The sequence below is a fragment of the Solanum stenotomum genome, chromosome 5 (genome assembly GCF_019186545.1).
Source record: "Solanum stenotomum isolate F172 chromosome 5, ASM1918654v1, whole genome shotgun sequence".
NCBI lineage: Eukaryota > Viridiplantae > Streptophyta > Magnoliopsida > Solanales > Solanaceae > Solanum > Solanum stenotomum.
In genome coordinates, this window is record NC_064286.1 from 60463081 (window position 1) to 60477088 (window position 14008).

Sequence of the window (14008 nt, forward strand, 5' to 3'; positions counted from 1 at the left end):
CAAAGCATTCATCGTTATATATATTCATCGTTACAAATTTTATTTTTAAAAATAAAGAAGATAAAGTTATGTTTAGTGTGAAGAAATTATTCATACTATACAAAATGATTACATTAAAAAAATAACTAGTTATATATTAATATTATTGACTAGTAAATTATTATAAAATTATAATTTTATTTAAAAATTTATAATCATAAACGTTTACTTATAAAAAAACATGATGGCATATAAATGTGGCAAGTTATGCTAGAATATATTGTAATTTGTGACACGAACGTGACATACAAGTATAATTTGATATTATTTTCATTTTAAGTCTATTTTGTTAAATTATTTACAAGTAACTGAAATGGTGCTATTTTTGTTACACTTAATTTGTTAAAATTATTTACAAGTCATATCAGAATAATACTATCTTCATTTTGCTAATTTTGTTCAATTGGTCGCAAGCCATGCTAGATTGGATGATTTATGTTTTCTTTTTATGAACTATTAAATTAAGTCTAAAGCCAACAAGGTCACATTCTGGAACTGTTTGGCAAGATTAAAAATATCTTAAAATAACTATATAATAGCTTTAAAATAAAAATTAAAAATCAAAAGTAGGCATTTTCTTACTTTTTAAAAAAAAAATATATTTAAAAGTCATTTGAGTTTATCTTTTTATTTTTAACTTAAAAACTATTTTTTTAAAGCCAATTCAAAGGGGCTCTTAGATTATTTTTCTGAAAAAAAATTACCGTGAGAACGAATACACACGACAATGAAACAACAAATAACATTATTAATTTGCATACCGAATGAAGTGAGGACTTAAAATAAAGCATAGGCCACATTTGTTTTTATTTAGATTAACAAATCTGAATCTGAATGCACATTTAAATAATTAAAATGTTATTGAACACTGAATGATTAAAACTGTTTCTTTTTTCAACATCTGAATATATATAATTTACTTGTTTATAAAGATAACAAATATACAATTCAAATAGAATAATAATTAAATATTTTAAAAAGTAAAAGTTCAATAAAATAAGTTTATTATTTGATAAGAAAAATAATAACATAATCAATATAATTTCACATAATAAAGTTTAAACAATATGTTAATAATAAATATTATATCAATAATATATTTTTAAAATATTAATATAATATGTTAAGATCACTAAGCTAATAAAATATGTTAGTTATTGCTGCTAATGTATCTATATTATAGCAAGCATTGTATCATTTGTTGTTTAAAACATTTATTTAATATTTCCTCTGTTCAATACTTGTCCACGGTTGACTTTGTACCTTTCTTAAGAAATTATAAATAAAAGAGTAATTTTACTACATCACATTTTGACAATAATAAATTCACTATCTTGAAAAATATAATAGAAAATAATTATAATTAATAATAAGAATAAATTAGAAATTAAATGTAAAATTGTCCATTGATTTATAAAGTGAACATCTCAAAATAATATAATGTACAATTATTATTAGATGAAGGAAATAGTTGAATAAATAGCATTGAATGATTTTAAGACTAAAGTTTAGATCTAATCAAATTGTACCTCTTTTCAAACTTTCATTAACTGCAAACAAGTGAGACATTAAATATTTTTATCTTTTCAATTAATAAAATGATACAAAAAAACAAAAAATATTTACTTTAATTTGATTAATTTGTTTTAATAATAAATATTAGAAGTAGAATTTATGGTCATTAGGCCGGGTCAGGCTGGATCTGGCCCGTAAGTGAACCCGAACCGGGTAAATTATTCCTCTTTCACTGACATTTGATCTCTCCCATTTTCTCAACCTCATTTTCCGTCGATTCACTCACAAAGCCATGCCGGAATCCGACGAACAACCACCGCCGTCGACGCCGTCAACGGCGTCCACTCCACCTGTTTACATACATCCGCGAAGAGAACCTTTCGAACACGGACTTCTCCCTATCCCTAAACTTATCTTCACCGATGGAGCCCAAACTCTTATTCCAATTCGTGATAAGCTCTTATCCTTATCATCTGGATCGACACATCGAGTTAATTTTGAAGCAATTGCTGAAGCATTTCAGATCTCTCATGACCATGCTCGTCTTGTCATTGAGACAATCGCATCGGTTCTTCATTCCGATTCTGATCCCAGCGTCACTGCTAAGCCGTCAGAGATCGATTCCGTTGGTGTAAACGTGTTTGATTTGATGATGTTTTTGTACATTCAGAGTTATAAAAGGTTGCTTCCTAAAGGACATAAGGATTCCGCTGCAGTAGCTGATGTTTGGCCTTCTACTTCTGCATTCGACGGTTTCTTATCGGCTCTTTCGCCGTTGCAGGTTAGGCTTCTGTGTTTTGTAAATCCGATTCTATTTTATGATTCTGTAGATTCGAATTGGGAAGTGAATGGATTTATCATTTGTATTTTAGTGTTTTAGGTGATAATTAGTTATTGGATACTCTTTTGTTCTTAAAGATGCTTTCTTTAATAAGTAGGTTTTAAACATGTAATGAAGTTGGAATTGAATTGTTTTACTGGGTTGAGTCGGAATTTGAGAATGAAGTTTCTATGCCTGCTGCCAAGTTTAGTTGTATAAGTTTGTGGTCTTTTGATGCTAACTTCCGATGGAGGTTGCTTTATCAGGAAAAGGCATTATATTAGTTCATTATTCCTTGTTTTGTGATGGTAACTTTGAAGTTGCGCAATAATGTATGCTAGTAATTCATGGAATTACCTCCCATGCTCCTCCAGTGTTTTATTTGAGTAGTTTCTGGAGGCACTTTGAATATTTGATTCCAAAGCCTGATTCATATATGTGATAAAATCACTGTTTTTTCTTCAGCTATCTTTAGTACTTATCGACATGGTGCTTAGTTTTAAGGACGAGAATGTTCTAGCAGTTGAATCTTTAACTTTTAGTTCAGAAGCAGGGACCAGATGAACTTGGATTAACCAAAGTCTTTCAACTGCATTATTTGTCTATTATCGAGTCCATTACAGATCTTAATAGTGTTTAGTTTTTCTAATCCTTCTTATATTTTTCCTTTTGACAAGCCCCTCCCGTCTCTCTGTTATTGGTTTTAAGATCTTGTCATCTTATTTATCTAATCAAAGTATTACCTTTTCCATGATGCTATCTAGAAAACTATTATCTTTTTTATTTCTACAAGTGCAGAGTATGATGAGAATTTAGGTGAAAATAGCTTCTGTATTATAATCAATTACTGTATAATGTAATGATTTATAAGTAATACTTCTAAAATCTGATGGTATTTTTTGGGGCTCCAAGATGTTAATTAACTATCTTAATCAAAGATAATAAGTAACCACAAGAGTCAAATGTATGAAGGCGGGCCTTGGAGCAATGGAGAAGCCCTCTGCATTTAGGGTAACCAGAATTCCAAGGCACCAATCTCTCGAATGAGGAGGTAAGGCTGTCTACAATTCCCTTTACCTGAGCCACTTGGACTGGAGCTTGTGGCAGTGGAATCACTCCATTGACAGTTAAAGGCATATGAAAGTTGGAAGGCTGAATTTTGGTTTTGTTGGACGAAAGAAATGGTAAATTGTTTCAGAATGGTGAGAATGATGTAGAAAGTTGCGTTACCTGTTCAAAAAAGAAAAGAAAAGAATGAAGTAGAAAGCATTTAAAGATCTTTCATTTGTCTTTTTGGTATAACCTTATTGTGTTGATAGCTGATCGAGCTTGAGCTCGAGGATGACTAGAAATTTTGTACATACTTTTTGACACCTCTTTTTCCTTTTTTATTTTGGAAAAAAACTGGAACTGTCTGATCAATAAAAGTTTTTCGATCTTACTGGTTCAGCAATTTTTCACAGGTCATGGTTTGTTGAAATCAAGATTTATTATGTTGATCTCAATTAACTATTCATCACTGACAATTAGTTTCAGTTTTAACAATTTCACTGAGCATGTGTTGTTTGTTGCTGTTAATGGATTATAATTTAATTGTCAATTTCTCATGTTCTTCTGTAATGTATTATCCTAAAGCTTTGTTTTGAAATTGCAGCTTGTGCGCAGCAATAGTCGTCGGTCTATGCCATCACAGGCTGATGAAGAGGCTCATCAATTATCCTATTTACAGAAACACTTGGGAAACATTCTGTCTCTTTTGGCAGAGTCAGTGGAAGGAGATGGTGAAGAGTCACTGGTTTGTGGATTTAATACTCTGATATACTTCCATTGTTGTTGTTTTATATGTTTAGGATAGTTGCCTACCAAATTTAGTCAAATTTGATTCGTGTGAACTTCACGAGACATGCTACTCAATATGTATTCTTTCTGCAAATAAAATTTTTTCTCACACAAAATGTACTAAGATAGTGCACAAGAAACTGAAACGTGCTAGAACACTTGTTGCTTGACTAATGAGGATGCCTAATGACAGACCCGCATCCATGGTGTGCCGTTGTTTGTTTTCATACAGTTTTGGCTTAAAGGTATGCTGAGAAGCTAATCTAGTTGCTTACCACATAGGTCTTGTCTATGGAGAAATTGGAGCATCTTGGCTTCCTAATCTATTTTGGTGAAAAAGGATCTGAGAGAATCCCATTGAGTCAGAATGCCCCATTTTTTGCCAATTCAGATCCAGAGATGCCTGCTGTTCCTGTTCCTGCAGCTCAAGTACATGACTGGCTTATAGAAAATATAGCCTCTGCTTTGACTCGAATTACCGAGAGGGCTTCAGCAAAGGAAAATGGACCAACTAGTGCCTCTGATCAGGATGTGCCAATGGCTGATGTCTCTGCAAGTTCAGTTAAGAGTTCACCAGGTCCTAGAGGTCCAAGTTCCATTGAAGGAATTTCTAAATCATCATATGTAAGGCTGCCAAATGATATTAAAGGCTCCTCTGTAAAGGTAACTTCCAACTTTGTGATGTGTGTTCTTTTTCTGGGAAATGTGAGTTGAATGATTCATTTTAGGATTCTATGGAGCTTTTGTAAATGGGTCTTTTTTCAAGCCATCCGATCTGATCGGATTAGGAATGTGAAGATCTCTCCTTCGAAAGGAGACCGGGAATTCGTTGTGTATGGATGATGAGATTCCATCAATACAGAGCCTCCAATAGACTTATTGGAGGGTCCCATTGGCGTTGTGTGTGCTAAGCTTTCTTAGTGTTCTACAAGATCTTAATGACATCAGTTGGAAGGGGTCTGCAGGAATGGGCTTATGCTGGGTGTGCTCCTTTAGGTCATTTGACTGTAATACGTTTTCTGTAGTCTTTAAATTGTATCAGAGTAAACTTGCTCATGGTTTGGTAGAGTCTGAACAGTGTTCTCCCTAGAAATAGTTAGCATGCTGTTGCACCCATTGTGAAGTTATTGACAACTAGTAACTCGTTATTTGTGATGATTGCAGTGCTGAACCATCAATAGATACACCATCCTCAGAAGCTACTGCTCTGTAATTTGGTGTGTGCAGTGTAATGAGTAGGCTGAAAGCATAACTTGTTTTTTTTTTTTTTTTTGTGTGTGTGTGTGTGTGTGGATAAAGCAGAAACTGTTAAACTTGTTGAATCCTGATCGTAAGATCCAGTTTATCTTTGTAAAATACCTGAAGCATATTTAACATTTATATGATATTTAGTGGGACAATAAAACATATGTCGCTGGCACGGGATGCTAAAGTAGCAATATATTATAAATAACTTCTAAATCTGAATTTGACTTGAAGTATGGTGGAACTATGTATGGAGAAAACAATGGTTGCTCACTTAAAGCCTCCTATGTGGTAATTCAGATATCTGATATGTGATATATGGGAAACGAATTTAGGATAAGTAGATGTTAAGACTGAAAATATGTACTACAAGTTTAGTCAACATGAGAAGAGTGAAGTTGAGGTGAGACTAGACATGATTGTTGTGCTTAAGTACAAACAATTCAGATGTTTAGGCTCGTTGTTCCACGGAAAAGGGAATGATAGATAAAGATGTTGCTGATAGAATTAAAACTGGATGGGTGAAATGAGATGCTACTGGGGTGTTATGGGATAGATAGATGTCTACCAAAGTGAAAAGTAAGTTTGGTAAAACAGTTATTAGGGCTGAATTGTTATATGGTATGAATGTTGGGCCACTATAGTACACCATATCCACTGGATGAGTGTTGTAGAGATGTGATGCTAAGATGGATGTTTGGTCAAACAATAAAAGATGAGATATATAATGATGACATTCACCAGAAGGTGCAAGTATTACATATTGAGGATAAAGTGAGAGAAGGTCGCTTGAAATGGTTTGATCATATCCTGCGCAGACCTTCCAATGTACTGTTACACAAGGTGTGAAACCATGGTGAGTGAAGATGCTAAAAGGGGATGAGGCAGATCTAATAACACGTGGAAGGAATTTAGATGTACAATTTCATAAATACAATTAGACTTGGCATTAAATGAAGGGGGAGGTTATACCATTTGCAACCTATAAATTATCTTCACATTTTACATAGTTTTATTGAATAGTTGATACTTCTGTCTATCATTTCTTACTCCAGAGAATAAAATTACCATTCATACAATATGCATAATGCAAACTTCTCTCCTTCATATTTAATACCTTCTCGTGTACTACTTCATTGCCTTTTATGCTATGGAATATTTCGTACTCATTTGGAATTCACGAATCATGTACAAATTACTCACCCATTATCGTCCGAGCAATATGCCATCCTACATTCTCCTGTATATGCATTCGGTACTTTTTATCCGAGAAATTGGCCATGAGATCAACTTGCGGCCCCACAACATGCGAGTTCACAAAGAAATGATAGCATTGTTATTGAAACACCTCCCAAATTTATTTCATGTTGGTGTAGCCTTACATGTCCTTTGAGCCTAAATCTGGGAGGTGTTACAATAACAACACTATCATTTCTTTGTGAGCTCGCATGTTGAGCTGATGGCAGATTTCCTGGCAAAAAAGTATTGGATGTATATATAGGAGAACGTAGGATGGTATTTTGCTCGAATGATGGTGAGTAATTTGTACGTGATTCGTGAATTCCAAATGAGTACGAAATATACCATAGCATAAAGGACAATGAAGTAGTACATGATTCGTGAAGTAGTACTCGAGAAGGTTTTAAAAATGAAGAAGAAAAGTTTTGCATATTTGAAGTATGAATGACAATTTTTTTCTCTAAAGTAAGAAATGTTAGAGAGAAGTACCAACTATGCAATATAATTATGTAAAATATGAAAACTTATAGGCTGCTCATGGTATAACCTTACCCCTTCTTACGTCAAAATTTTGCTCGACACTTCCGATCGTATCTGTTGTGATCATATTTGAATGATGTCGCTGGAAAGAACATTTGGTTTGGAACATGTAAATTGAAGTTCTAGATGCATGTTTTACCTTTTAAAAAAAAGGTTCTAGATGCAGGACATGGATAATATGGCATTGCATGATGAGCTATAGCACACCATTTATGGAAGAAGTTGGATGTAAATTGACATTTACGTGTTGTGTATAGGCAGGCTTCTTTTTATGTTATGAAACTCACTCCGTGCCAAATTATTTCAGAAGTTGACAATGTGGTCAAACTTCTTTTAATGCCTTTACGCTTTTGGAATTCTAACCATTTTATTGTAGTTTTATCTGTGTTTAGTAAGTGCTCATCTAAACTCTGGCAAGTGGTGGGCAAATATTACTACATAATTGTCCCAACTGATTTTTAAACTCAACTTAGGTCCTTATGATCGTGTGGAGTTTTTATGGTCATAATTTTATATATATAGAAAGGAATGTAATTCTACAAATTTTTGAATGGAGTGTCTTTACATGCAAAACTGTTGATTGTGGAAACTGACTTTCAAACTCAACTTAGGTTCTTTGCGATCGTGTTGAGGAGTTTTTATGGTCATAATTTTATTTATATTGGAAGGATGCAAATCTATGAATAGAATGGAGCATCTTTTTATGCAAAACTGTTGATATAATACGATTTAGACGGTTATAGCAGTATTATGTCTGTTCCAACTCACTTAAATCATAGAGTTACTATATTGACATTGGCTATGCTATATAGGTCGAGATGGTAAGACATTTTTGATCAATTAAAGTGTAGTTTCATTAATAATGGGAGTCGAGATGGTAAGATTTTAGGTTAACTTTTTTTAATAAGTGGTAAGACTTTAAAGTTATTAGCAAGGAGAATTTATCACGTTGCATCATCTTTTGTGAAACCTCATCTCTTGCAGAATTCGTTAGAGGATTTTATGAACTTATGTGGTTTTATTATTGCCTCTGTGTTGTGTCTGTTTAGTCTCTAACCTATTGATGTGAACAACCAAATCTCTTGAATTCTAACCGTTCTTTTATGTATTTACTGACAGCTTTAAAGCAGAATCACACATTTGGTCAAGGAGAGTCAAGGACTCTAGAAATTTGTTCGTCTTAGACTCATAGTATAGGCGATTCTCAAGAGTGTCTGAGACTACGATTAAAGAGTATTCCATAAGAATGTGAAAATGAAAGGAAGCAATATTGGATAAGTGGTCAGAATAAGGTTCTCTATAGTGTCTAATTGAAAGCTAGTCTTGTCTGGAAGAAGGACATGTCCATTACTTGCAACTGGTTGATCAGTTTGTTTGCACCTTTTCTGTAGCATGCTGAGATGTTTATGTCTTTGAATATCTTAATACTCTCAACTTCCAAGAGCTTTTCAAGTCCTTAAAGTTGGGCACTTAGAATTTTGGGTTATGCATGAGATGATTTTGCACTGTTAGAATTCACCTTTCTTTTAAAAGTGGTATTAATGAATGTGATTTCTTCTTTCGCTTTGTCTTGATTTACCTTGTACCCCGACAAATTATTGGCTGGACAGATTTAAATTTGGTGAAACAAACTTCCTACAGGATTCTTGATATTGAATCCTTTTTCTTTTTGGCAGGTTATCAATTGCCATGAATCAGTCATTTATATTTTAGCTCCTTTGAAATATGCGACAGTATATGGATGCTCTGATGCAACTATTGTCCTGGGAGCTGTAGGCAAGGTAGGTACTAACCTTTAGGAAGATTTTGCTTGTTTCTTCTCAAGGGTCGGTTAGTTGTGAAATTGTAGAAATTCTAGTATGACGTAAATTTAATTCCACATTACCTGTTACTTATTGTAGATGTCTCATGTACTATATATGAATGAAATGTGTTCTTATTTCTTTGCTTCTCAAAAACAGCCTGCACTGTACCTTAGTATGGGGCTTTGCTGTTTAGCAATTTCAAGGCACAATCTAGTTAAAGGTACATGTTTGGCCAAATGCCATCTTCAAAACGTACATAATCTAGCATTTGCACATTATTCATCTCATGTACTTGGAGACAAAGATTTGCAGGCTTCTGAACTTGAATATCTGAATTGTCGGGAGATGGGGAAACAATATCTTTTGTAGGAAAATCATTACTGTTAAAGGTTGAGCTTATTTGTATCTGAAATTTGGTTTTATCTAAGATTTGATCCTGTTGGGGCTGTTTGGTTTGAAAATTTCACTTAGGCTGTGCTGGCATCAGCTACAGTTATGTAAGCATTTTGAACTTTGTGATTCTGGATGGTATTTAGACTCTTCATGTTACTTGGCAATATAAAGACAAATTACTTAGTACTAAATTGACGTGGTCACGAAAGGAGCTGAATGAGTACATAGGATTCATATAGCCAACTCCAATTTATATAGAACTGAGGCATATTTGGTGGAATAATTGATATTGATTTTCTTCTATAGTTATGGCTTAAATGCTGTACACAAAAAGGTGACCAATATTTGCATGGACTCCGAAGATGATAAGGAAGAAACTTATGCTTTATGAAACTGATATTTGCTGCTTTCTACGGCCACTAGAAAGACTTTTGATTTCAAAATATAATGGCATTAAAAGTAGAGAGTTCCTTGAGCTATTTTTTGAGATGGAGTTGCTCAAGCAATTATTTTATTTACATCAGGGCTTACCACATAACGCATGAACTACAGGTTGCCACTAGTTTTGTATTAATTGATCCATTTTACAAATGGTTTACCATCGTCTGTTTGATCCTCTAAATTAATTATTTGATTTGACCTTTAATTGTATAATTTCTTTTACAGGCTGTCAGAATTGAGCACTGTGAACGTGTTCACGTGATTGCAGCAGCTAAACGTATTTGTATTGCCAATTGTCGTGAATGCGTATTCTTCTTGGGAGTTAACCAAACACCACTTCTTGTTGGTGATAACCATAAATTGCAAGTATGTCACTTTTGTGCTGCTGATCAAAAGTTCAGCTTACTCCTTGGATCTCCAAAATCCTTATTTGACTCATACATGCATGGTTTGCCATTATCACTCTGCATCAAATGTCATTGCAATCTCATATGGCTTTAGAAGTGAAATTATTCATTCAGCTTTTACCCTTTTCCTTATTTATCTTTCTCAAAGCCCTTCATTGAATACACACAATGAAGATAAGACGGTGCTAAGTTTATAGGATGGACAATTTTCAGTGCAATTGAGAAGTTTGATATACTAAGTAAACTTTAGTTGGTACTCTTGGTGCAATTGAGTGCTAGATATGTAACTTTTGGGTTTTGGGACTCTTGGTGTACTTTTTTTCATGTGATAAATGGGATTGTTGGTGTAGTTTATATCACTTAATTGACTGGCATGTTGTTTTCCAGTGGCTATATAATTTGTATCCATCATCTAATATATGCTGTGAAATACCTCGTGCTTCTTAAGAAGTAGTGCATTCTCTTTGTAGTAATGTTTATTCTGTCAAGATTGCTTGCCACTTGGTGGCTTTCTTTTCTTCTTAGAATAGTTTGTCAATTATGAACTAAACGTTTTGCTTTGTGACTAGGGCTTGGTAATACATTCCTTTTATAATGTTAATTGGATATAAGAAATGAAGGTATTCTGCATTTCCTAATAATGTGCATTCTATTTAGTAGTATTTACTTGATTTTATCGTGCTGGATAGACAGTATATATATGATGTTCGACTTCTTTTTCTGGGGAAATTTTTGACTTCCCCCCTCCATCTTTTTTTGTTGATTTTTCAGGTGGCTCCATACAATACTTTTTACTCGCTACTGGAGGAACACCTGAAGCAAGTTGGTGTTGACCCAACCATCAACAGATGGGATGCACCTGTAGCACTTGGTGTCGTTGACCCACATGATTCACTGTCACATCCTGCTGGTGTGTCTGAAGTTCAAACGGAGTCTGCTAGTCCTGTGGACCCTGATCAGTTCACTAACTTTTTGGTATGTCTATAGAAGTAGGAACAAGGACCTTAGAGTTTAACTAATCAATCACTTATGATGTGTTCAGAATGGAGGAAAACAATTTCCAGAGAATGTTTTCCGATCTGTTGTTAAAATATTTTTCTAAATTATATATAAATGTTTTTAGGACAACATTTTTTGCTTATGTACTGAAACAAGAAAATGAGTAAAAACCCACTTATTTTCATAGAGAACATTTTCCTTCATACCAAGCACACCCTTAGTACCCATTCTTTTTCCTAATGTCGTCAGTTCTGGAAAGTGTCTATAGCTGAGCTCTATTATTTACTAATGGAATATCTGCTCAAGATCTGTTGGTAAAACAACTCTTTTTCCTCACTGGATTCCTTTTAGATGCTAATATGTACGTCTCTAATGGTCACAGATTCCAAACTGGTTTGAAGGGCAGCAATCTGGGTCCACAAAAGATAATCCATTCCCCTTACCGGAAGCTTATTTGGCATCCCAGCAGAGAAATGTGCGTTAAGACTCCAACTTAAACTTGTATCATTTTGCGTCACATTTTGTGCGACTATGATTATTGATCTTCCCTTTATGTAGTATAGCCCATACATGTTCAATATTTTTGGTTGAATCATAAAACTTTTGGAAAACCATATTTCATACTTGTTTACCCTTTCAGCTCAAGAACTTGGAGGAGACTAAGAATAGTTTGAAGGACATCGACCTTGACGAGAGCCGGAAGCGGGAAGTAGCAGCTGCTCTCCATGTGTGCTTTAAAGACTGGTTATATGGTAATGGTGACAGTTTATATCTCATTTCTTGATATTTCTGCTTGAACCTTTTGTTCTCAACCCCCGTTCTGCCAATATTTGACAGCTTCAGGAAATATACGGCAACTATACTGTCTTCAAGGCGAATAGTGTTCTGCACGATGTTTCAGCAAATGTAGTAAGGATGGTATTGGTAATTTTCCCCTTCTGTTGTAGATTTCAGTTTCATCTGCCACAGGTTCCTCCCTACCATTTTTGTTGGTGCTGAAAGCAGCCGAGAGTTTGATGGTATCGCAATATTTGGCCATGCAGCTTACAGACAAGTTACCCTCTAAAACTCTTGTGCAGTTTATAACCAGAATGCATCATGACTTGAAACCGTGTTACATTTTTTTTCGAAATTGAACTGTCTTGTACTAATATGGAAGTCAAAATATTTATAGTTTCCAGTTTCCCCTTTTTCTTCATTCGTCTTACTAGGGTCCGAACTGTAGCTGAGGATTAAACTGTTGTTATTTGCTTTGTCTGGGTTCCTGTATACAAATAAGAGATGCAGAATACCTTGCTGGGTAAATTAGGGAACAGTATTTCATAGAATTGGTGATTGGTTTTTGCCTAGCAGCTAAAAACTCTTTGATACTGGCAGTGCTACAATTCTATTTACGGGTTCAATAGAGCTCGGTAGCTTTGACTCAAATTTTGTATTTGTGATCTCGTGTTTAAAAGATCCTTTTTAGAATTCGAAACTCATAAATCAAAATTCTAGCTTCGTATCTGTTAACATGTTATATGCACTATGTTACGTATCACCATCCATTTGGAATCAAAAACTTAAAAAGTCAAGGAACATCATTTTGTGGAAAACCATATTACCCATGGGACAATATCCAACATCTTGTTCCATTTTCTTGTATCAAATTCAATGAAGATTCACATTTCATAGAAACAAAATATAGACCATGGTGGTGAAGTTAGAAAATTCACGGACATTCATTAACTTATATTTTTATGTATAGAGTATAAATATCCAACAAAAAATGTTCAACTGACCATCCTTCTACGCTATATTACTCAGTTTGGTAGACCTTTATGGACATAAAGAATCAATAGATTAGTTCTATTATCCATTATCCCAACCAAGGAATTATATCCCTGTCTGTAATATTGTTACCTTTTAGACAAACAGGATTGAATGTTTTCACACAAATAATATTGTTACCTTTTAGACAAACAGGATTGAATGTTTTCACACAAACAAAAGAAAAGGCATTTGTTCCTTTGGAATAATCTTAAATTCAATAGTATATGATCCCTATATTTATTTGATTTTTGCAACTTACAAACCTTTCAGATTACAACAACAACATATCCAGTGAAATTTCACATATAGAATTTGGGAAGGTAAAATGTACGCAGACCTTATCACTATCCCATGAAAGTAGAGACCGAAACGATCTTTCAAATTATGTTCTAAATATCTTTTTTGAACAAACAAAAGAATCTTACTTAGTAAATATAGTTTGGGAAAAAAGTGAAACTGGTGCTGGGGTCCCAAAGCTTCAATATTTCACAGTTAATGAAACTTATTTAAACTATTAATTTGACAATATTATATCTTTGAAGAAATTGTATCATTCAAACAACGTGACTTTCCTTTAATGAAAGGTCACATCTACTTAAAGACAACTTTTTTAAAAATTTATTTTGTTTCCCACTTTGATGTTCCTGTAGTATGAAGCAGCACTAAAATTGTCTCTGCTATTTATGCATAACGGATTCAAGCCCTGAAATCAATTATTGATGTTTGTGTCTAATTGACTATCTACATCATACCCCTGTTTCGTGCACCGTGCTGCCCTTTTTTCGTACTTGGTAGCCATACCTACCTACTTTTGGACTTGAATTTCATTATCTCTAGTACCAGAATGCTTTGAGGCTCCACTAATTCTAATTCGTTCCAAAATTTTTTACTTTAAGAGAGAGATCTCCCACCAA

General features: G+C 34.0%; 1 protein-coding gene across 1 annotated transcript; it reads left to right on the plus strand.

Moving 5' to 3' along the window:
* Positions 1–1744: 1744 nt before the first annotated feature.
* LOC125866056 (uncharacterized) lies at positions 1745–12475 on the plus strand. Its single transcript, XM_049546344.1, has 9 exons — positions 1745–2335; positions 4029–4169; positions 4496–4876; positions 8914–9018; positions 10102–10242; positions 11055–11258; positions 11665–11757; positions 11923–12034; positions 12120–12475. The coding sequence occupies exons 1-9, from the start codon at positions 1847–1849 to the stop codon at positions 12161–12163; spliced, it is 1710 nt and encodes a 569-aa protein (XP_049402301.1). The 5' UTR covers positions 1745–1846; the 3' UTR covers positions 12164–12475.
* Positions 12476–14008: the final 1533 nt, after the last annotated feature.